General features: G+C 40.8%; 1 protein-coding gene across 15 annotated transcripts in view; it reads left to right on the top strand.

Moving 5' to 3' along the window:
• dop1a (DOP1 leucine zipper like protein A) overlaps positions 1–25,188 on the top strand; it is a 377,089-nt gene that overhangs the window by 141,031 nt on the left and 210,870 nt on the right. For 14 of the 15 annotated variants that reach the window (XR_006312556.1, XR_006312558.1, XR_006312557.1 and 11 more), the window contains 6 exons: positions 2,316–2,415; positions 4,874–4,983; positions 9,218–9,329; positions 10,000–10,120; positions 14,936–15,055; positions 18,809–18,920. Coding sequence is in view for 12 of the 15 variants with exons in the window: in XM_043696201.1 (XP_043552136.1) it covers positions 2,316–2,415; positions 4,874–4,983; positions 9,218–9,329; positions 10,000–10,120; positions 14,936–15,055; positions 18,809–18,920 (675 nt within the window). In the remaining 3 variants the exon portion in view is untranslated. The remainder of the gene's footprint in view (positions 1–2,315; positions 2,416–4,873; positions 4,984–9,217; positions 9,330–9,999; positions 10,121–14,935; positions 15,056–18,808; positions 18,921–25,188) is intronic. The other variant, XM_043696202.1, reaches the window with a different exon arrangement.

Genomic DNA, 25,188 nt, shown 5'->3' with positions numbered 1-25,188 from the left:
TCCTGGGGTTTGTGGTGATGTCATTTCCTGTTCATTTTCTGAGGGGTTGATAGATGGTATCTAGATCTGTGTTTATGGCGTTGTGGTTGGAGTGCCAGGCCTCTAGGAATTCTCTGGCATGTCTTTGCTTAGCCTGTCCCAGGATAGATGTGTTGTCCCAGTCAAAAAAACCCACCATTTCGACTGGGACAACACATCTATCCTGGGACAGGCTAAGCAAAGACATGCCAGAGAATTCCTAGAGGCCTGGCACTCCAACCACAATGCCATATAAACACAGATCTAGATACCATCCAACAACCGCTCAGAAAATGAACAGGAAATGACATCACCATAAACCCCAGGAACCCCATCCAGGACAAACATAGAAATAGAAAGCAGGAGACAACAGCTTCGCTTCACTTGGAGGTCGCCACTGATGATGTTAGCTAGCCAGATAATGAAATGTCTGGATATCAAACCTACAGCTCAGCGAGCAAACCTATACCCTAAACCTCAACCTGAGCTACAAACCTTGCAAAAAAGGATCAGAGTTCAGAGATGAATGAAACTCTGTTTCTGTTTGCACAGGTGCTGCGAGACATACTGAGTTTATCCAGCATTCTGTGTTTATTTTGGATTTCCAGCATCTACAGTATTTGTTTTTACTGAGTTGAATGAACAGCCATGATCGTATTGGATGGCAGAGCAAGGCCAAATGGCCTATACCTGTTCGTGTTTCCTATGTTTCTGTGTTTCAAAGATGCAGTGCAAAAACATCTACAAAATGTTGTGAATAAAATTGGTGACACAAATTTACCACATTGAATTCCTGCAGTAAAATACAATGAGATATTAATGCAAACTTGTAAATTCCATTATCTATAACTAAGATGGTAGGTTTCGGTAGGAAGATAAAGGATACTGTGTACTGCTTTGATCATAAGCTTAAATGGGTCTACAAAGTAAGGAACACAGATACAGGAACTGTTAAGCATAGCAAAGATGGTTGGAAAATTTTCTTTGAAAAGCAGACCAAACATTTCTAAAGGAATAAAATTTAAAAGTAGTGATTTCCTATTCATCTTATATGTTGATTGACCCATACTTATCTGGGCACAGTTCTGGTTCCTACAATATAGAAAGGATGTGGAGGGACTTTGTTTGCACTTTCTTTAATGTTGAAGGATGATACTGAAACTGTGAAGATGTACTTATTCGGAAATGTTGAACTGCATGGACAGAATAGAGAACCCTGAAGGGTACCTAGAGGCCGAAAGTGATTATTGTTCACAAATCCAGTGGGAAACTTGGGAGAAATTCCTTTCTCTAAAGAAGGATAAGAATGTGGGACATCCTAGCAGAAAGAGTCAAAAGAAATTGAATGATGTGCTGTTTATATTTGGATTAAGAAAGGCAGGAGGATACTCATGTGTAGCAGAGACCAGTAGCTGAACAGTGATCTGTTTTCATGCTGTAGACCAAGTATTTCCTTGTAATGGTTTGATCAGTCATTGTTGGATTTAACTTTTGAGATGCAGTTACGATTTTGAAGGGCATAGTGGCAGTTTTAAAACATTTGTTAAGTCCTGTAATCACTAGTTGGACACACTGACTGTTTAATATCTTTGTGATGGCTGATAGAAGGAACTTTGTGCTTCAAGCTCTGAAAGAATGTCATTCTTTTATGGGATATGAGCATTGCCAGTATGGCCAGCATTTGTTGCCACTCCCTAATTGGCCCTGAACTTGAGAGGCCTGCCAGGCCATTGCAGAGGCCAACTAAGAGTCAACCACATTGCCATGGATGTAGGCCAAACCGAGTATGGGAAGCACATCTTATCTAAAGGACATCATTGAATCAGACAGAATTTTATGATAATTAATGATATTCCGATCATAATTGCCGAGACTTTCAAATCCAGATTTTATCAATTTGAATTTAAGTTGCACCAGTTCTTGTGGTGGGATTTAAACCCACATCTTGTTTTAGTCTGAGTCTGTAGATTACAATACTGATGTTAATGTTTTCCCAATCGAGGATAATGTTATAATATTTACCTGTGTTGGCAAGCAGTTTAAGTCTAATATACTGAAGGACATAATCTCGAGCAATGTACGTTTCCAGTTTTGCATCGATGTTTTTGGAGTATCAGCCTAGATTAAGTCCTCAAGTTCTCTGGCTTGAATGCACAGTAAAGATGGTGTGAATTAATTTGGAGGGAGGACCTTGCAAAGAAAATAGCATGGATAAAACATTTTCTTCCAATGGCACAAATGTCTTTCAGCTTTAAATCATCCATATTACTGGAAATGGTTTTTTTCTTCCCAAATAGGCAACTCGCCCAGACATGATCCAGATATTGTCTGCAGCTCTACACGTAGTACTTCGGAGAGATATGTCTCTCAACCGTAGACTTTACGCCTGGCTCCTTGGTGAGTTAGAATCATCCACATATGCATGTACTTAAAACAGCAAATGCATTTAGCTCACCAACTGTGCTTTAACACTGGCAGGTTTATATGAAACCCATAAGGAGATGTAGTGAATGTTGATGTAAAGTTTGTATTTCAAATACTGGGATCCTACATTCCTCCAGTAAAGTAAGTTCATTTATCTGCTCATCATAAGGAAGCACTCCATGACATCATAGTCATTTACAGCAATGTAGGAAACCATCTGACCAACCAATTCCCCACACAGCAATCCTCCGTCCCACTTTCTCTGCTTGATCATGCAAGGTTGTTACTTCAAGATTTCATCCAGTTTCCTTTCAAGCTTTGGCTACTTTTGCTTCCACAATTTTTGTGAGCAGCAAGTTTATTTTAATTTACTGTGTAACAATATAATTCCTTACATTCTCCCTTAATCTCTAGTCCAAACCCTCTAGTCTTTATCTGCTAATGGAAGCAGTTATTTTTGGCTACATTATCTAAGTTTTTCATAATATACTGAACTTGTATTAAATCTTCCCTCAACCTCCTTTGCTATAAGAAATAAAATCCCCACTTTTCAAACCTATCCTTGCAACTAAAATCCTTCATCCATTCTGGTAAGTCTCCTCTTGCCTTAAGGATCCTTACCTTGTTAGTAAAGTGAGATGTGTAGTATCGGAAACAAGAGTCTACTTGGGGCCTAACCAGAGCTTCATAGAGGTTTCAGCATTATGGCGAGCATCGCCTCATTATTCTTGTGCTGTATTCGCCTGTTAATAAAATGGAGGGCACCTTATAGTTTACCAGCTGTTCTCTTCACTTGTGCTGCCACCTTCATGGATCTGTTCACAATACCCATAACTTATGTGGTCCCAATCAAACTCTGTCACCTCACTCTTCTCTGCATTACACCTCATCCACTACCTATCCTCCTACCCTACCAACTTGTCAATGTCCTTTTGGAGTTCCAGATTATCTTCCTCACCATTTATAATTCTTCAAAAATTTTGAGTCATCTGCAAACTTGGAAATTCTATCTGTATTATTAACAAAGGTCCCGATATCAACTCCTGGGGAACTGCACTACAAACCTAACAATTGAAAAACATCCATTGACCATTATTTTCTATTTCCCATCACTCAGTCACTTTTATTTCCATATTGCTAATCATCTGCCTCACTGCTATATTCCCTTAGTATCCTTTTATCTCTTGATGTTGTTAGTTTGTAGATCTCTGAATTGAACTTAATGAATCAACTCCACAGTGTCTGGAGGAAGGAATTACAAACAATTACTACTCCCCGAGTGAAGAAATTCATCCTTGTCTTGCACCTTATACATGGTTTGCCTTTCTTTTCTGAGTCTGTTTGGTTCTTGGTTCTAGATCCCACAGCTGGGGGAAAAATCCTTTCTACACTTATTCTATTTATGTCATTAAGAATTTATGAGGTGGTCTTTCATTGTTTTAAACTCATGAGAGTACAGGACCAGACTCCTCAATCTCTTCTCGCAGGATGGTCCCATCATCCTGGGAATCAGCTTGGTGAGCCACTCCACAATGGCAAATATACTCTGCCTAAGAGAAGAAGACCAGGATTGCACACCTGACTCCAAAAGCAGTCTAACTAATGTTTCATGTCGTTGAAGACAAGGTTTATTTGCTCTTGAAACTAAAAACTTTTCATGTGAGGGGCCACACTTCAATTTCTTCTCAATTTCAGAAAGATAAGGTTTGGCATGACATTAAACATGAATTTCAAAATATAAGTTGAATTGGAGAAAGCAAATCAGCCGCTAAGCAAAAGAAATGCTAAAGCAATAATATGAGCATTTTTAAAAATGAGTTATTAATAACTATGACTATTTTTAAAATGTCAAGAAACTGATTAAACCTTTTTTGGTTAATTAAGAAGAACAACATAAGAAAGGGAAAAATAGACTGACTTCCGTGTCTTGATCACAAGGGAAGGGGCAAAAGACTGGGGAAGAGCCAAGGAGTTTGGTCGAGTACATTAACCTCAGTGGAATGCATGCAGGGATGTGCGGTTGTTTGTGTCTGTGTTTGGTGGCTGACTCCCTCTGTTCGGATTCAAATGAATGTTTATGCTTGCTCCGTGAGACACACTCTTGCTGTCTCACTTTTATTTCCTCACTTGCTCCCTGCACCTGAATCGGGCAATCTTCTGATCCAGGCCAAAAGTGCTCCCAAGAGTCAATTTTAGATGTTTCAATAAATATAGTCTGTAAACTATCAATGTGATTCATGACTTTTGAGTGTGAATGATTAGTATTGATTAACTGTGTGTGACTCTTTTGCTTTCCTTCAATGGATTACCATTTGGTAAGTAAAAAAAAAATTGAAATAATTTAGAAAGATCAGCTAAGTGTTATAGTAGACATTTAGATACACATTTTATTTGTGCGCATGGTTAAGTCTCTGTTCTTCAATTTATTTAGGTTTTGATAACAATGGTTGTGTCATAGGCCCCAGAAGCACCAGACATAGTAATCCAGAGGAGCATGCAATCTACTATTTTAATAACTTTTCCAAGGACCTCCTGATTCAGGTATACTAATTATTCCAATGTTTTAGATTTTTATCACTTTGTAATTTTCTACATTGAGTTGTGTAGCACAGGTTGACTAAAGAAAGGTTGGAATCATCCAAATGTTTGTTGCCAATGTATTATTCTTGGTTTGCAAATATAGCTGCACGTCCAACAAGGAATTATAGTGTGCTCAGTCTCGTTATGTATAACATTACAAAATAAATTAGCAGCTCAAAGATTAGAAAATATTTAGGAAATAATGACCAGAATCTAAGTTCACATTGGAAATTGATAGAGTAAACGATTTTTCAAAAGTAGCCATTTTCATAATGGTCCAGAAGTAGGAGAGTTTTAAATTAATGATATAAAAGCTACAGGATTTTTAAAAAATCAACTGGAATCCAAAATAATATATCAAGGATGGTACTTCAGCATTAGAAATTAGAACAAAGATCATATTGTTTTGAGGTGAAGGATAAATGTGAGTGAGGCAACAGCAGCATCGCAACAATATGTAAGAATTATAAATGGGAAATCAGTATGAGCAGGTTAAGGCGCATGGGTGAATGGCAAAGCACACTAAAGGATTAAAAGATTCTTGATGGTATTGAAGTTGGTGGCATCTTATTTCAGGGCTTTACTATAAGCATTTGAGCACGTCATCCCAGTATGACACTTTAGTGCCATAGTGAGATGCTGCTGTACTTTCGGTGGTGATGCCATTGAGACAACATGTCAAATTGATGCCCATCTGCTTTTCTTGCTGTGGCTAAAACATTGCTCTGCACTCTTTGAAAATGAGCTGAGATTTCTTCCAGTGTCCAAGCTATCATCACTTGAACAGTGTATCTGGCCATGTATCTAATTACTATGTCTGGGAACATTTGTTTGTAAATTATTTGTTGAATTTCTCCATATTACAATTGGGGCTACAACTTTGAGACAGGATTGAAGCTGTGGAATGAGAATCCTGAAAGAGCTTTGAGGTTGACTGTGGCATTTTAACCCTACCATCCAATTAGAATGAAACTTTTGGTTTGCTCCAAATGTATGTGGCAACAAGCATGGTGCTGACCTGCATGAGATCTCGATGCCAATCTAAACAAACAATTTGGAGGAATTAGCAGGTTGAACCAAGAAATGAAGAAGTTTCAAGACCGTAGAGATCTGTGCATTGGGATTATTATCACTTAATGTAGTTCTGTGTATATTGAGGCATCGCATCAAAGTAGTGCTTCCCAACAAGTTAGAAGAACCAACAGCAAAGAAATTGCAGCTGAAGGTGGTCAAAAGATGAGCAGCTTAGTACGATGTTCCTTAAATCAGTGTGGAAGAGCTTAAGCAGATAAATGAGGTGAGTACAGTTTCACTGTACCCTGTTGTGCACATCACTGTCCCTTGTCAACCATTACCCTCTACCCTGTTGCTCCTCGCAGTGTTCATTCCACTCACCTACCATGCAATTATTCACTTCCTTCACATCCCCACCCATTCACTGTTACCACTAGCTTTGATTCGTTTACAATTACAGTCCTCTCCTTCACCAAATATAAATATTTATTAACTGAATATATGCTAATACAGTCACTCAGAAATGTTCCTCTTCCTTTTCGGAAGAGTAGACAGAACATTAGGGAAAGGTAGAGAATCAAATCAGGTTCTGATTGATGTCCCATTTAACAGCTGCAGTGGACTAGTGTATGGGAATTTAGTGGTGTTTCAGCACTCCTGGTCATTAGAAGCAGAGAGATTGGATGTGACAATAATAAATCAATCTCAAACTCCTAGTTAGCTAGTAACAGAAATAAATATCAGAAAGACACATGCCTTACACCACTGAAATTGCAAAGTTCTCACCTTATCAATTGTAATTCAAGGCTGACACTGATACCATGCATCACAAGTAGTGCCTTCGCAAGATGCAAGATCTTTCAAAAAAAAAGTGACAAGAAATGTGGTCCAACAACAGGTCTCCTAACTCAAGAAACCTGACATCATTGAGGCATTAATTATTCACACCATCTCCTCTCTATGGGACCTGTTCATATATATGATAACCGGTACTTGACACAGTTGCTGTATTCTGAATACAGTCATGTTAGAAAGCTGCCAAGTATGCAGCAGAAATACTTCAGGGATGGCCTCAAAGCATCCCTGAAGAGCTGAAACATACATATTAACTCAGTGATCCTGGCTTGTTTCAAACCAAAATGGAGACTAATTTGGGAAATCAGTAAACACATCAAGAAACCTCATTGCAAACATGCAGAGGTGAATTTGACATATTGGAGGGAGAGTAGAAACCTCCAACTTAACCCTTTAAGCACCCCTGCCCACTTTGAAAATTGCCTATTTGACTTAGCTGTCTCAGTATCAATTGAATCAGAGTGGAAGCAGGTCATCTTTGATCTGCTGGCACTGCGCAAGAAAGACAAGAAGCCTAAATCCTATTTCCTCTCTTCTCCAGGACATTCATGGCAGTAGTTGGATTCCATCCTAGGTGATGAAATTTGAGGGTACACTATTGCAACACTTTTACTGTGTACCAGTCCAGATACTTACACTTTGACATTCCCAATTAGGTATTGTTGTGCATAAATTACCACAAGCAGCCTTTAATTTAGCTACTCATCAAGGAATTCTAAAACACAATCAAATTCTGAAACAATTAAACTTTTTGCTTGTAGCAACCAAATTAAGGCTCATAACTCAGCTTATGCTATAACATGACAATTGTGTTCCTCTGCAACATCGTGCTTTAGAAAATCACATCTGTTCAATAGAAAGTTCGTCAAATGCACATTATAGCAGAACTTCATTAATGATAGAATTTAACTTCTGCATCTGGATGTCCTTATGTCCTTATCCTTGTGCAGTGATGTTCTTTCGCGTTCTGTTGCTGAAGAATCACATGTTCATTTCTTGTAGGGTTTTCTGTCTTGTTAAGTATGTGGTGTACATTGTTTATGACATTTCTAAGGTCCCCAGGTCTGTAGTTTGCTTTATCAAGAGTAGCTTCTATATTCCTTGTTACATTCTGTGTTAGCTCTCTGTTTGAAAGCCTGCCTGCCATGAGCTCCTTCAATTCTTCTGTCAGCAATCTTAATTTCCCATTTGTTACAAGGCAGCTAGTTAGTAAGATGTTAAAACAGTTTGTTGCCTTTTCCTAGGTATAGTTAATTGCTTTCAATTCCCTGATAACAGTTTGCCCTTGGCCTTTTATCACAAGAAAAACTTTATTCCAGAAGAATGATTGCTCATCCTTTCAAACTCTGAACAAGTTATTAAAGTTCTGAAGTTTATAATGTTGAAGTGTTTAGCTCAGTTTTTTTACTGCTGATTCTCTTTGCAAGTGAGCAAGAATAGACAGCGATGGAGGTATGAATTGATCAAACAGATAATCATTTGCAGGGGGTGATTAAAATCCACCTTTCCCCTCCCGCGCCCCCCCCCCCCCCCCATTTGCCCCAGGAGAGTTATCCCTCATTCCCCTCTCTTTAATTAGCCACCAATTCAGATTGCCTTTGAATTGGAAGTTGTGATAGAAATCATGGTCTCTCCTTCTCTTAGTAACTGCTGTTCCTATGTGCAGGCTGCTGTGCACCTTCCTGTACTGATCCATCTTGCTAGTGCTCCCTTTGTTGTGGGAGGCGCATGGCACAGCATGGCTGGATTGCCTTGTTAATACAGGCCCTGTTACCAATGCTGAAAATGTGTTGCTGGAAAAGTGCAGCAGGTCAGGCAGCATCCAAGAACAGGAGAATCGACGTTTCGGGCATAAGCCCTTCTTCAGGAATGAGGAAAGTGTGTCCAGCAGGCTAAGATCAATGAAACCAATGTTACCAATGAAATGACTCACTTCAGTTTCTGGTCTTGGGAGAAAATAATGCTAGGCGCATGGGGGTTTGATTACATGTGAGTGTCTGAGTGAAGAGGGCGTGGGCAAGAGACTTCCCTGAGTTTCTCACCATGGACTTTAGAATTTGGCTGAAGCTTAACATGTGTACATAAAAGGAGAGTATCTTTATCAAATTTCTTTAAAAGCAGATTCTTATATTTAGGTGATGTGATGCTTATGGACAAAGTTACAATGCTGCTTTATTACTATTTGGTTTTTACTGGTGTTTAAAGTCACAGTAAGTTTCAAGAATGTCTAAATATATTCATGGGTTGTGAGTGTCACTGGCATGCAATGTGTTTTCCTCTTGGTTGAACCCATTAGTTTTTCTCTTCTCACTGTTTTTCCTCATAGGCAATGGTGGGAATATTACAAGGAAAAAGATGTGGCAAGGAAGAGAAAATGCCATTACATGATCTGAAACCGTTCCGTATTCTCATTAGTCTGCTCGACAAGCCAGAATTAGGTACATTGCTGTGGATGGAAATGCCATTGATCGGTTGGGAAAGGGAAGGAGCAAGGGATCAAGGCTGGTAATTCTAGGGAATGCAGTGGGATTGTCAAACTTGTGATTAGTTGAGCAGAGGACTTCAGTTTTTCCAGGCTATCAAGGAGTACGATAAAAGGCATTTGTCATTTTCTGCTACTGGCTTTCCTGAACATCTGAAAACTAGAGCAACAGTAGTTGAAGTTAAATTAAGCTCCAAATGAATCTTGGAACCTGATTTAAATATTTTAATTAAGTGCATCATATCCTGACAGTACACCAAATGCATAAATTAAGTTTGAGTGCAATTTAATTACAAATCCATATTATTTGATAATGCAATATTCTTATGCAAAGAATAATGCATTGATTTGATAGAATTTAAGTTTGAGTAATGGAATCCAGTTTGGATCTCGTGACACAGTGGTAGTGTCCTTGCTTGTGAGCCAGAAGGTCTAGATTCGAGTCAGAGGTATGTTATAACACGTCCAAGTAGTTGATTTAATAAATAACGAGCTGCATTTAATAGCTATTGTTGCCACAATTTCTGCTAATGATACAGCAAACTATTCTTTCAAATGAGATTGTCTCCTAAAGCATACTGTTTAGAATTGGTTAAGAGAACTAAGAATGCATTTTGTCTTTCTAGGGCCAGCAATTTTGGAGGATGTACTTATAGAAGTTTTCAGGGCATTGCATTCACAGTGCAAAGCAGAATTGAATCTGAAAACACAACCTTCTTACTGTAAAGATGATACTCAGTTAAGCAGGTATATTGCTTACAGTCTAATGGAAGAAAACTGTAATTATTTCTAATTCACAGCATTTTGCGTTTCTGTATACTGAAGGTGTACTAAATAGCATAATGTTTACGTTTTTGCTTGTTGATGGTCTTGATGTGCTTCATTGCAAACCTTCAGAGATGTACTATAATATTTTAATGTAATGCTAATTAAATATTGAATAGCTTGCATGTTTTATTCAAGTGGAACATAATACAGAATAATCAGTCATTCAAATCTAGTTCTGCATTTAAAAGTACTGTTCAAATTGAAATTTCTTACGCTGAGGTTAAGTATGCAATTATATTATATATGCTCATACATAGAACACAAAACAGTACAGAACAGTATAGGTCTTTTGGCCCATGATGATGTGCTGAGCATTTATCTTAAGTTAAGATCAAACTAAACTAAACACCTCAGTTTACTGCCGTCCATGTGCTTTTCCAGCAGTTGCTTAAGTTTCACTAATGTCTCTGACTCTACTATCATTGCTGGCAGTGCATTCCACGAACACACCACTCTCTGCGTAAAGAACCTACCTCTGACATCTTCCTAATACCTTCCTTCAATCACCTTAAAATAATGACCCCTCACAACAGCCATTTCTGCCCTGAAGAAAGTCTGACTATCTACTCTATCTATGCCTCTCATTACCTTGTACACATCTATCATGTCACTTCTCTTCCTCCTTCTCTCCAGTGTGAAAAGCCTGAGTTTACACAGCTTCTCTTAAATAAGGCCCTCCAACCTAGGTAGCATTCTGGTAAATCTCCCCTGCACCCTCTCTAAAGCATCTGCATCCTTCCTATAACGAGGCGACCAGAACTGTACACGCTATTCCAAGTGTGGTGTAACCAGGATTTTATACAGGTTCAGCAAAACCTCGCGGCTCTTAAACTCAATCCCCATGTAAATGAAAGCCAAAACACCAAACACCTTCTTAATAACCCTATCAACTTTGGTAGGAACTTTGAAGGAACTATGTACATGGACCCCCAGATCCTATTGTTCTTCCACACTGCCAAAAATCCTACCTATAACCGTGTATTCAGCATTCAAATTCAACCTTCCAAAATGAATCACTTCACATTTGTCCAGGTTGAACTCCATCTGCCACTTCTCGGCCCAGCTCTGCATCCTGTCAATGTCTTGTTGTAGCCTGCAACAGCCATCGACACTATCTTCAACACCACCGACCTTTGTGTCATTGATAACTTACTAACCCACTCTTCCACTCCTTCATCCAATTCATTTATAAAAATTACAAAGAGTAGAGGCTCAAGAACAACTCTCTGTGGGACACCACTGGTCACCTGACTCCAGGCAGAATGCTTATCATCCACTACTACTCACTGTCTTCTTTCGGCGAATTTTTGAGTCTAGACAGCCAAATTTCCCAGTATCCCATAGCTCCAAACTTTCTGAATGAGCCTACTGTGGGTAACCTTACTGAAATCCATATACACCCCGTCGACTGTATGAACTTTGTCAACTCATCTCGTCATGTCCTTAAAGAACTCAATAAGGTTTGTGAGGGATGACCTGCCCCACACAAAGCCATGTTGACTATCTTTAATCAAACTGTTTTTCCAAACAGTCATAAATTGTATCTCTCAGAATCTTTTCCAATACCTTTGCTTACCACAGACGTAAGACTGATTGATTGGTTTTTAATTCCCACGGATTTCCCTATTCCCTCTCTTGAACAGAAGAACAACATTCACCTCCCTCCAATCATCAGATACTACTCCCATGGAGAATGAGGATGCAAAGATCATCACCGGGGCGCAGCAATCTCATTCCTCGCTTCCAGTGGTAACCTTGGTTAAATCTGTTCTGGCCCTGGGGACTTATCTATTTTGATGTTTCCCAGAATTTCCAGCACATCCACTTCCTTAATATCAATCTGTTCAAGCCTTTTAACCTGGTTCATGGAGTTCTCACAATTAACAAGGTCCCTCTTTGTATGAGTACTGAAGCAAAAAACTAATTTAGGACCTCCCCTACATTTACAACAGTGGAGAGATTTGTGGTGAAATCCACCTCCAACATTTTGAGAATGTAACATTTATGGAACACTGAATTTCAAAAGTAGTTAGGTGGCAGTGTTTAATTCTGACCTGCAAAAGAGGGCCTTATTTCAGTGCCTTCAGTAGACCACTGAGGACATTTCAGGGTGACTAAAAAACAGTTCAAGAAACTCTGTTTAGTTCGTCAGAAAGGAATGCAGACTCCATGTTAGAAATGCTGATTTATAACTGTATTGCTGGGAAGAGGTTGAAACAGTTAATTACCTCTGTATAGCCAGGAGATCTGAGAAGTTGGGAGGATGACAGCTAGGTGTTGCGTGAGGCTAAGGGATCTGGAAGAAACATTAATACTTTAGTGCAGCTAAAGGAGAGTCCATTATCAGTACTTTTTTTTCCATACAATTTACCAAGATAAGAGCTTGGAATACCCAGGGAAGTGTCTGGTTCAATGAAGCTAGCTGTTGGTGAAGAGCTAGAGTTGTGCTGGTGATTAAGTACGAGAGAAGCATACCAGATCAGGAACAATTACTGAGGCTGCTCGTTACAGAATAGCTTTTGAGAGGGAGTTTAGCTTTGACAAAGGGTCAGTTAGATTCGAAACGTCAGCTCTTTTCTCTCCTTCCAGATGCTGCCAGACTTGCTGAGATTTTCCAGCATTTTCTCTTTTAGTTTTAAGTCCAGCTTGGCAAAAGTAAAGAACTATAATTCCTTGTGTTGTTTAATAAGACATTATCACCATTAACACCTGGGGCAGTTGCTGAAACGTTGATAGTTCTATTTTGATAGCATTTGCTATTTGATGTGTGCAGTGGAGTGTTAGATCATTGTATGTTACCCATACCTCATATTAATTGTGCATGTTAAAAAATACATCTGTTCTAAGTGGTATTACTGTTATAATGTTGTATAATAAAGTATTCTATCTCAGGCGACCGAATCAACACGGACATCTACTACAAACCAACCGACTCCCACCGCTACCTGGACTACACCTCCTCCCATCCTGCCCCCTGTAAAAACGCCATCCCATTCTCCCACTTCCTACGTCTCCGCCGCATCTGCTCCCAGGAGGAACAATTCCAAAAACGCACATCCCAGATGGCCTCCTTCTTCAAGGACCGCAATTTCCCCCCCGACGTGGTCGACGGTGCCCTCCACCGCATCTCCTCCACTTCCCGCTCCTCCGCCCTTGAGCCCCGCCCCTCCAACCGCCACCAGGACAGAACCCCACTGGTCCTCACCTACCACCCCACCAATCTCCATGTACAGCGCATCATCCGCCGTCACTTCCGCCACCTCCAAACAGACCCAGCACCAAGGATATATTTCCCTCCCCTCCCCTATCAGCTGTCCGTAGAGACCACTCCCTCCGCGACTCCCTTGTCAGATCCACACCCCCCACCGACCCAACCACCACTCCCGGCACCTTCCCTTGCAACCGCAGGAGGTGCAACACTTGCGCCCACACCTCCCCCCTCACTTCTCTCCAAGGCCCCAAGGGAAACTTCCATATCCGCCACAGATTCACCTGCACCTCCACCCACATCATCTACTGCATCCGCTGCAGCCGGTGTGGCCTCCTCTATATTGGGGAGACAGGCCGCCTACTTGCGGAGCGATTCAGAGAGCACCTCTGGGCCACCCGGACGAACCAACCCAACCACCCTGTAGCACAGCATTTCAACTCCCCCTCCCACTCCACCGAGGATATGCAGGTCATTGGACTCATCCACCGCCAAACCACAACAACCCGACGGTCGGAGGAGGAGCCCCCTCCCCCAAGTCCCTCCTCCCTATCTTTTATCTTAGCCTGCTGGACCAACTTTCCTCATTCCTGAAGAAGGGCTAATGCCCGAAACGTCGATTCTCCTGTTCCCTGGATGCTGCCTGACCTGCTGCGCTTTTCCAGCAACACATTTCCATCTCTGATCTCCAGCATCTGCAGACCTCACTTTCTCCTAATAAAGTATTGTTGTTTGTTCAAAACCATGGAAGCTTGTTGCTTTATTATTTTAGTAAGCCCCATGGATCTCACCTTTTGCTGACTTAAAAACAATAGAATCCCTACAGTGTGGAAACAGGCCCTCAGCCCAACAAGTCCACACCGATCCTCTAAAGAATATCCCATCCTGGCCCATTCCCCTACCCTATTACGCTACATTTACCCCTGACTAATGCACCCAGCCTACACATCCCTGAACACTATGGGCAATTTAGCTTGGCCAATTCACCTAACCTGCACATCTTTGGATTGTGGGAGGAAACGGGAGCACCGGAGGAAATCGCAGACATGGGAATAATGTGCAAACTTCATACAGGCAGTCACCCGAAATGGAATTGAACCAGAGTCTCCGGCACTGTGAGGCAGAAGTGCTTACCACTGAGCCATTATGCGCCCCTTTTAGTTACTAGTCTGTAGTCAGATCATAAATTTCAAACTGGGAATATGCCGGAGGTCAGCATGCACAGGGTGGACGGTGGGCAGGTCTTTTTGTAATTTAGAATACAGACAACCTACAATAGACAAGCTGGACCGTAACTTAAGCTGTAAAATCTGAATTCAGATTTAACCCCAACCACATGCAGTCATCCTGTATCAAAGAATGGTTCTAGTCTGCTATCTTCGCTGCTGGCAGAAGTATTTTAGTTGATACTTGGCTCCACCAAAAATATGTACTTAATATCAATTATGATGCAGTCAGAAATAAATAATATTTGGTCACATTTCACTTTTTCAATTGTGCCATTGTCTTAATTTTTTTTATTTCAGTAAGATGAGAGAAAATAAGAAGACTTCAGAGCTGATTAAAACTGCAAATCTCCTCTTCAATTCTTTTGAACCATATTATATGTGGGACTATATAGCTCGTTGGTTTGAAGAATGTTGTAGGTAAGTAATTGTGTAACAATTGTGCCATATTATATTTTATTGCTAATCTTAAGACATGAAAGCATTTTTGAGAATGTAGGATTTTGTTAATGGTCTGTACTAAATGATAATACTGTACAAGTATGTTTGAGGTTTTCAACTATTGCTGATATGAAGAAATAATTGGATCCATTTTTTTTTTAAAGAAAGGTTTTAACAACTGATGCATAATAGTCTGGAAGGTCTTTGTTTAATATTATTATTACAGTAAATATTAAGATGATTACAGCACAGAAGGCAGTAAATTGTCCTGGTAAGTCTATGCTGACTGTGTATTCTGGACATAACCCTGTACTTTTTCCTGTTGGAGTTCTTTTCTAATTTCCTTTTGAAAGCTAAGATTGAATCTGTCTCTGCCACATTTTCAGATAGTGTATTTTAGATCATATTAGATTAGATTAGATTAGATTAGATTAGATTAGATTATGGGCGGCACGGTGGCACAGTGGTTAGCACTGCTGCCTCACAGCACCTGAGACCCGGGTTCAATTCCCGCCTCAGGCGACTGACTGTGTGGAGTTTGCACGTTCTCCCCGTGTCTGCGTGGGTTTCCTCCGGGTGCTCCGGTTTCCTCCCACAGTCCAAAGATGTGCAGGGTTAGGTGAATTGGCCATACTAAATTGCCCGTAGTGTTAGGTAAGGGGTAAATGTAGGGGTATGGGTGGGTTGCGCTTCGGCGGGTCGGTGTGGACTTGTTGGGCCGAAGGGCCTGTTTCCACACTGTAATGTAATCTAAATCTAATCTAAAATTAGCTGTGTAAGATCGTTTTTCTCTTGTGTTGCCTAGTGATTCTTGCTAGCCAACTTTTAAATCTGCCTCATCTGCTTCTTGACCCTTCAATTAATGAGAGTTATTTCTCTCTATCTACCTTGTCTAGATTAGTCTCTATTTAAAATAAGTCCATCAAATTTCCTTTAATCTCATCTGTTCTGAGGAGAATACCTAGCTCCTCCAGGCTATTCACATTACTTGGAACCATTGGATATAGGAATAGAATTTGACCATTCAGTCAATTGAGTCTGCTCCACCATTAGATCAGGCTGATATGTTTCCTGCTCCTCGGATGCTGCCTGACCTGCTGTGCTTTTCCAGCATCCCTCTGATCTATACTTTGATATGTTTTTCATCCCCATTCTCCTACCTTCTCCCTGTAACCTTTGATTCCTTTACTATCTATCTCTGACTCAAATGCACTGAATGACTTGACTTCAACAGCCCTCTGTGGCAATGACTTCCACAGATTAACTATCCTCTGGTTGAAGGAATTTCTCATCATCTCAATCTAAAAGAGCTGTGCCTTCCCTCTGAGTATGTGCCTTTGGTTCTTAGTCTCTCCTATTCGTGGAAACACATTCTCAACCTTGTAGTTTTCTGTAGGTTTCAATCTGATTCCCCCCCTCATCCTTATAAACTCCAAGTACAGACCCAAAGTCTTTGACTGCTCCTCATATGATAAGTCCTTCTTCTGTCGGATCATTCTTGTAAACCTCCTTTGGATCCCCTCCAATGCCAGCCTGCGTATAGTGTCATAGAGATATGCAGCATGGAAACAGACCTTTAAGTCCAATTCATCCATGCTGACCAGATATCCTAAATTAATCTAGTCCCGTGGTTTCCTTTGATACGGTGCCGAAAACTGCTCATAATTTTCTAAATGCAGTCTGACCAGAACTGTATACAACCTCAGCAGTACATCTTTGCTCTTGTATTCTAGCCCCCTTGAAATGAATGCCAGCATTGCATTTGCTTTCCTAACAGCCTACTGGACTTGCACGTTGACCCTAAGAGAATCCTGAACTAGGATTTCCAAGTCACTTTGTGCTTCATATTTCCAAAGTATTTAGAAAATAATCTACACTACTATTCTTCCTACCAAAATGCATAACCTCACACTTTTCACATTGTATTCCATCTGCCACTTCTTTGCCCACTTGCCTAGCCTGTACAAATCCTTCTGCAGCTCCCCACTTCCTCAACACTATTGTCCCTCCAACTATCTTTGTGTCATCTGCAAACTTAGAACAATGTCTTCCATTCCTTTGGGCCACACTGACCCCTGCAGAATTTCACTAATCGCCAGCTAACATCCCAAAAAAGATATTTTTTTCCCCTACTTTCTGCCCTATGCCAGTCAGTCAATCCTCTATCTATGCCTTGACCCTAACGTTAGGGGTTCTTATTTAGGAACCTCCTGTGTGCCACCTTGTTAAAGGTCTTCTGAAAATCCAAATAGATCTTGTCCACTGTCTAACTTGTTTGTTACTTCATCAAAGAATTCTAACAGATTTGTCAGGCATGACCTCCCCTTGACAAAGCCATGCAGACTCAGCCTTATTTTACCATGCACTTCCAAGTACTCAACAATCTCATCCTTAATAAGGGACTCTAAAATCTTAGCAATGACTGAGTTCGGGCTTACTGGCCTACAGTTTCCTATCTTCTCCCTCCTTAAAATTGGGTGTTAGATGAGCCATTTTCCACTCTCAAAGGACACTCCAGGAGTCCAGTGATTCCTGAAAGATCATTACCAATGCCTCTACAACCTTCTCTGCTATCTCCTCAGAAAGCAGAGAAGGTTGTAGCTCATCTGTCCAGATAGTTCATCGACCTTCAAACTTGTCAGTTTTCTCAGCACTGTCTCCTTAGTGATGGCCACTACACTCATCTGTGCCCCATGACTCTCTTGAAGTTTTCATATGTTGCTGGTGTCTTCCACTGTGTAAACTGATGCAAAGTACTTATTCAGTTCCTCTGTGTTTTCTTTGTTCCCTCTTGCTACCACTCCAATCTAATTTTCTAGTGGTCCAGTGTTCAAGTTTAGAAAATTGCCTATCTATTTGGATATCTAAAAAAGTGCTCTTACAGTCTTCCTTTATATTACTAGCTAGCTTACTCATCTATCCTCTTCTTTGCCCTTATTGCTTTTTTAGTTATTCTCTGTTGCTGAAGACTTCCCAATCCTCTGGCTTGCCAATAATCTTGATCACGTTGTATGCTTTTTGTTTGGCTTTTATGTTGTTCCTGATTTCCTTTATCAGCCATGGTTGCCTCATACTCCCTTGTTTCTTTTCCCTTGGGATGAGTTTCTGCTGTGCTTCCTGAATTACCTCCAGAAACTCCTACCATTCCTGTTCTTGCCTGCTAGACTCCACTCCCATTAACTCTGACAAGCTCCTCCCTCATATCTTTGCAGTTTACTTTACTCAATTATAACACCTTTACAGCTCATTCCAGCTTCTCCCTCTCGCTGGAGGGTGAATTCTATCGTGTTATGGTCACTGGTCTATCGGGGTTCCTTCACCTTAAGCTCCCTAATCAAGTCTGCCTCATTATACATTAGTAAATCCAGAATAACCTGTTCCCCAGTGGGCTCTACCACCAGCTGCTCCAAGAAAATGTCTGTCAGATATCACCTGAATTCCTTTCCTTGACATCCATGTAAGTTTCCCGGTCTACGTGCATAACTGAAGTCCCCCATGAATATTGTAATTGTGCAACTCAGAGCATCCTTTACATCTGTGTGGGCTGTTGTATTGCACAATTCAATACTTTGCATTCCTAGTAACTGAAGATTGCAGCATTAATATAATTTCTTGGGACTAGCAATGTTTTTTAAAAAAAATAGATTATACCAGAGTTCACTGTTTATTTGAGAAAATGAAGTTTGTATTTGTATGGACATGTGATATAAATATATTTCTCTTCCTCATTAGGATAACACTGAATACAAGATTGCAGGCCTCATCTCATGGCAAGGAAATGTCAGAATATTGTCTGCCTGAATTCTGTCTCTTAGTTGACTTTCTATTGGACATTGTGTCATTGGTAAGATTTTCATCTAATTGGTCTCTGTTACTGACAGCTACTGTCTGAGCAAAAAAAATTACGATTACATTGTAAATTAAAACATAAAGCATAGAACATTACAGCACAGTAGGCCCTTCGGCCCTAGATGTTGCATCGAGCTGTGGAACCAATTTGAAGCCTATTTATCCTACACTATTCCATTTTCATCCAAATGTTTAATCTACTACTATTGCAGGCAGTACGTTTCATGCCCCTACTGCTCTGAGTAAAGAAACTACCTCTGACATCTGTCCTAGATCTATCACTCCTCAATTTAAAGCTATGTCCCCTCATGCTAGCCATCACAATCCGAGGAAAAAGGCTCTCACTGTCCACCTTATCTCACCCTCTGAATATCTTATGTCTCAATTAAGTCACTTCTCAACCTTCATCTCTCTGAAAACAGCCTCAAGTCCCTCAGCCTTTGCTTATAAGACCTTCCCTCCATACCAGGCAACATCCTGGTAAATCTCCTCTGAACCCTTTCCAAAGTTTCCACATCCTTCCTATAATGCGGTGACCAGAACTGTATGCAGAGTTTTGTACAACTGCAGCATGACCTCGTGGCTCGGAAACTTAATCCCGCTGCCAATAAAAGCTAACACACTGTATACCTTCTTGACAACCCTACCAACCTAGGTGGCAACTTTCAGGGATCTATGTACATGGACACCGAGATCTCTCTGCTCATTTACACTACCAAGAATCTTGCCATTAGCCCAGTACTCTTTATTCCTGTTGCGCCTTCCAAAGTGAATCACACTTTTCCTCATAAACCTTCATTTGCCACCTCTCAGCTGATCTGTCCCTCTGTAACTTGCAACATCCTTCAGCACTATCCACAACTCCACCGACCTTAGTGTCATCTGCAAATTTACTAACCCATCCTCATCCAGGTTATTGATAAAAAAGACAAACAGCACTTGCCCCAAAACAGATCCTTGTGGTACACCACTAGTAACTGAACGCCAGGAAGAATATTTCCCATCAATCACCACCCTCTGTCTTCTTTCAGCTAGCTAACTTCTGTTCCAAACTGCGAAATCACCTTCAATCTCATGCCTCTGTATGTTGTGCAACATCCTACCATGGGGAACCTTATCAAACGCCTTACTGGAATCCATATACACATCAACTGCTTTGTCCTCATCCATCTGTTTGGACACCATTTCAAAGAACTCTGAGGTTTGTGAAGCATGACCTGCCCTTCACAAAACTATCCATCATCAACTTATTCCTCTCTATATATACTCCTGTCTCTTATAACCTTTCCAACTTTACCCACAACCGAAGTAAGGCTCACTGGTCTATAATTACCACGGTTGTCTCTACTCCCCTTCTTGAATAAGGTAACATTTGCTATCCTCCAGTCTTCGGCACTTGAAGTAGACATACTTCAAACCATCTTCCTGTTTCTGGTGAACTCTTGCGACCTTGAAACCTCATTTCTGACTTCACTACTCTCAACCTCCTGGACACTGGAACTACAGTTTAGGTTCCCATTCCCCTTAGTTTAAACCCTCCCGAAGCTTCCACCCCCCCCCCCCCCAAGAGTTTTGGTACCCTTCTGTTTCCTTTGGTTCAGGTGGAGACCATCCTGTTTGTAGAGGTCCCACCTACTCTAGAATGAGCTCCAATTATCCATGTATCTGAAACCTTCCTTGCTGATACTATCCCTGTTCAACTCCTCTCTCTCCCTATTCCCCTGATGAAAACTCAATATTCGATTCTTGGTTAATTAATACATTGAATTTTCTGTATAAGTATAGAGAAATTTCATTGAGTATTATTCTTCCATGTTTTAGGAATGTCAAAATTATTAATTCTATGAGAAACTCAGTATTATAATCTTGGTTAATTAATACATTGAATTTTCTGAAATAAATTGTCATTTAAATGGAGGATGAAATAGACATTTAAGGAAATAGCATTTGAGTAGCATTGCACTGTTTGCCCAAACATGTTAAATTTGGATTTACGTAAACTTATAAATGCTGATAGTACTTTAGATAGCCCTAACTTGCTCAAGAAGATTGAAGGATGTTTAGTGCAACATAAAGTTGGATTAGTAGTATAAAGAATCGATAAAGTATGAGAGGGGGTCTAGCAGATATTTTTGGTATCTTGCAAACTATTAAGTTTTATTTGACCTGATAAATTATTTAGGCAGGTAAATATAAATGCTGTTCTTCTATAAACTAATTAAGACAACAAAATGTGATGATAAATGTGCTGAATTGCAAATAATGCTCATATGGAAAGTGGCCTAAGCCATAAAGCTATAATTTAATTTAAAATATCATGGGAGCTCTTTGTTTTGGGTGTTTTTGTTAAAGCATCCTAATTATACAGTGTTGCTGTCAATAAATACCACTGTTCTTTTATTGAGTTATAGAATATAGAATATAGAAGAATACAGCGCAGTACAGGCCCTTCGGCCCTCGATGTTGCGCCGATCCAAGCCCACCTAACCTACACTAGCCCACTATCCTCCATATGCCTATCCAATGCCCGCTTAAATGCCCATAATGAGGGAGAGTCCACCACTGCTACTGGCAGTGCCCCCTTGTAATAGCTGACTCCATACGTGGAAAAAGATTCTCACTGTCGACCCTATCTAAACCCCTAATCATCTTGTACACCTCCATCAAGTCACCCCTAAACCTTCTTTTCTCCAATGAAAACAACCCCAAGTGCCTCAGCCTTTCCTCATACGAGTTGAATGTGTGTTAATCAGAATTTCTTTTGTACAATACACCAAGGCATAAAACACCTTTTTTTTCTTTTTGAGGGCTAGCTTTAGATCTTCCATGACTACCTTTTCATTCTCTCAAATTTGTTTACTTGGTGATGCACTGAAGTTGTAACATGACTGTCTATATTCGTGTTGACATGTGAGATGTATAAACTTATTCAGAAGCAGAATTAGAAGAATTTGATAAAATCCTCAATTAAAACCGCACATAAAATTTAAAGCTACAATGCACAAGGAAAGCACTGTATTTAACTTTGCACAAAGGCATAATTGCTCAACAAAAATTTGTTTATCAAAAGTAACTGACACGTAATTGTATATACAAAAAGCCATCACCCTAAACATAATTTGCAGATTTTTGGCGTCACAGCTCTCACTGTCACTCTCATTTTCATTGCGTATTTACAAAATTGGAAGATCTAAATCAGGCAGTCACTTCCGTTTTTACCAGTTTCAGATCTCAACTGCAGATTTAAAAGTAAAAATTGGTGCACTGTTTATTCTAATAATAACCACCACATTTTATTCCATAAAGTAGCTCCTGAGCATGTACAGCCTCACGCTAGTAAGTTGAGTATTCTCCTCTTTGTAGCCTCCACCGTGTAGTTTCCCTCTCTTTCCTCTCTACATCCTTGGATCCTCTCTCTCTTCCTTCTACCCTCTAGCCTCTTTGTCTCTCCTAACCCCTCATGCACTTCCTCTCTCTCCTTTATCCCCTTCTATTCTACCGTCTCCATCACATGGTATCCTTCCTATCTCCCACTCTTCCTTGCATCCTCCCTTCCTTCTATCCCAATCCCTTTGCATCTTCTGTCTTTTCCCTACCTTTGCCCCTCGTGCACACTCTCACAACTACCTGCCTTGCACATTCTATCTCTCACTGTCGTCATGCACTCCTCTCTCCCAAACCCTACTCAAAAACATCACCCCACCCACAACCTCTCCCAGCTGCTTTCAGTTTCCTTCTCTCCTGCTGCCTCCCTTGAAGCCACCACCTCCTGTCTGCACCCAGTAGTCAGGTAACCATCTTGGCAATGTGGTGGCTCTAGCATCCTTTCCCAGCATCAACATAAATACTTCTGGCCCCTGACATGTCACTTCCTGATTCTTGGCTCTTGTTCACTCAGCCACTGGCAGACAAACCTGTTGCTACTTAACTGCTCTGTGCTGCTCTTCCATACACATGTTGCTGTGTCTCATATGCTGCTGATAGGTCCATCGTGAACCGATCAGCAATAAACATTGGAGAGAATTATCTTGCCATTGAAGGTGCAGTGCGTCATCACTTCTCCAGAGACATTTTTCTCCAGTTGTCTCTTCCATGAGTAAGTTTTGGGCACCTTGGGGTTTACAGGGATAAATATGTTTTTATTTCCATTTAGAATGCTGTATTACACCACAACAATCAAACAAAACATTTACTATATTTTGGAACATGTGATTATTTGTGTTGTGGATTATTATTTGAAGATTTTCTTTATGAACAAGATAAAACTGGAGAGAATTGGCATGATTGCTTAGTTTTTGGACTGAAGGATATTTCATACTGAAATTCTCCAGTGCAATTTCCTTTTATCATCATATGTTACAAGGGGACATAAATTTAAGGTGAAGGGTGGAAGGTATAGGGGAGATGTCAGGGGTGGGTTCTTTACCCAGAGAGTGGTGGGGGCATGGAATGCGCTGCCCGTGGGAGTGGTAGAGTCAGAATCATTGGCGACCTTTAAGCGGCATTTGGATAGGTACATGGTTGGGTACTTAATCTAGGTTAGAAGTTCGGCACAACATCGTGGGCCGAAGGGCCTGTTTTGTGCTGTATTGTTCTATGTTCTATGTATTCCATTGTATGAGTACAGTGAAAAGCTTTCACAATGTCTGCCTCCTCATGGCAACATCTAAGGTACCTAGTACAGTTCTTGGATACAGCAGAGGAATAAAAATAGTTGCATTACTTAGAATTGAACAATAAGTTAAAAATAGGACAACAATACAGGGTTGACAGTACAGTAAGGTAGGAAATTTCAGGTAGACATTCCAATGTAGCAGCTTGGCGCAGGGTCTCCGTGTGTGGTCTCTCTGTTTGCACCAGACCGCAGTCCAATCTGGGATTTGTCCCTGCTCCTAACCACTCCGTACAAGCACTCAGTTGCTCCAAAGTAAGTGCCAGGACTGCCTCCCCTGTGCTGATCTCTGCCGGAGTTGTTTCCCCATGTGCTGTACCAGGGCTCACTGCTGGTGCTGTTCTGCAGCTTTAGGGATCAGTACTACTTATTTATATTAATGATGTGAATTTTTATTACATTAGATTAGATTACGTTACAGTGTGGAAACAGGCCCTTCGGCCCAACAAGTCCACACCGACCCGCCGAAGCGAAACCCACCCATACCCTTACATTTACCCCTTACGTAACACTACGGGCAATTTAGCATGGCCAATACACCTGACCCTGCACATCTTTTGGACTGTGGGAGGAAACCGGAGCACCCGGAGGAAACCCACGCAGACACGGGGAGAACGTGCAAACTCCACACAGTCAGTCGCCTGAGGCGGGAATTGAACCCGGGTCTCAGGCGCTGTGAGGCAGCAGTGCTACCGTGCCACCGTGCCGCCCACTATCTTGCATACCTAAATATAAAGTTTGCTGTGATGCAAAAGTTGAAAGTATTATGAACTATGGAGATTGGTGATAGCCTTTAAGTTGGCATTGGTAAGCTGGTGGAATTGGCAGAAATACAACTATGGCTTCAAGTGATGTATATAAATGGAGGTAAAATGAGTCTTGACATTCAAAGGGAAATTGGATAGAAAACACATATCTGGTTTAGGGGGAAAGGTGCAAAGTTGGACTAACTGAGTTCCTTTTTCAGAGAGCTAGAAGAGAAATGACTGAATGGCTGTCTCCTGTCTTTTTCTTCTATTCTACAGGGTTAAGTGTGTAATCTTTAAGAAATTTGTACTGATTTTCCTTATTTACTCCTAAATTGTCCAATTTATTAATTAATTTTAATCCGGAATTATACATTTCTTAAATGTTTCCTACTGCTGAGGTTAAAATGACTGGTCTGTAGTTGTTGGGTTCATAGAACATAGAACGTAGAACATAGAAGAATACAGCGCAGTACAGGCCCTTCGGCCCTCGATGTTGCGCCGATCCAAGCCCACCTAACCTACACTAGCCCACTATCCTCCATATGCCTATCCAATGCCCGCTTAAATGCCCATAATGAGGGAGAGTCCACCACTGCTACTGGCAGGGCATTCCATGAACTCACGACTCGCTGAGTAAAGAACCTACCCCTAACATCTGTCCTATACCTACCCCCCCCTTAATTTAAAGCTATGCCCCCTTGTAATAGCTGACTCCATACGAGGTAAAAGATTCTCACTGTCGACCCTATCTAAACCCCTAATCATCTTGTACACCTCTATCAAGTCACCCCTAAACCTTCTTTTCTCCAATGAAAACAACCCCAAGTGCCTCAGCCTCTCCT

The sequence above is a fragment of the Chiloscyllium plagiosum genome, chromosome 9, assembly GCF_004010195.1.
Source record: "Chiloscyllium plagiosum isolate BGI_BamShark_2017 chromosome 9, ASM401019v2, whole genome shotgun sequence".
In the NCBI taxonomy this organism is placed as follows: Eukaryota; Metazoa; Chordata; class Chondrichthyes; order Orectolobiformes; family Hemiscylliidae; genus Chiloscyllium; species Chiloscyllium plagiosum.
The sequence above is the reverse complement of the archived record's forward strand: the minus strand, read 5'-3'. Positions and strand labels throughout refer to the sequence as shown.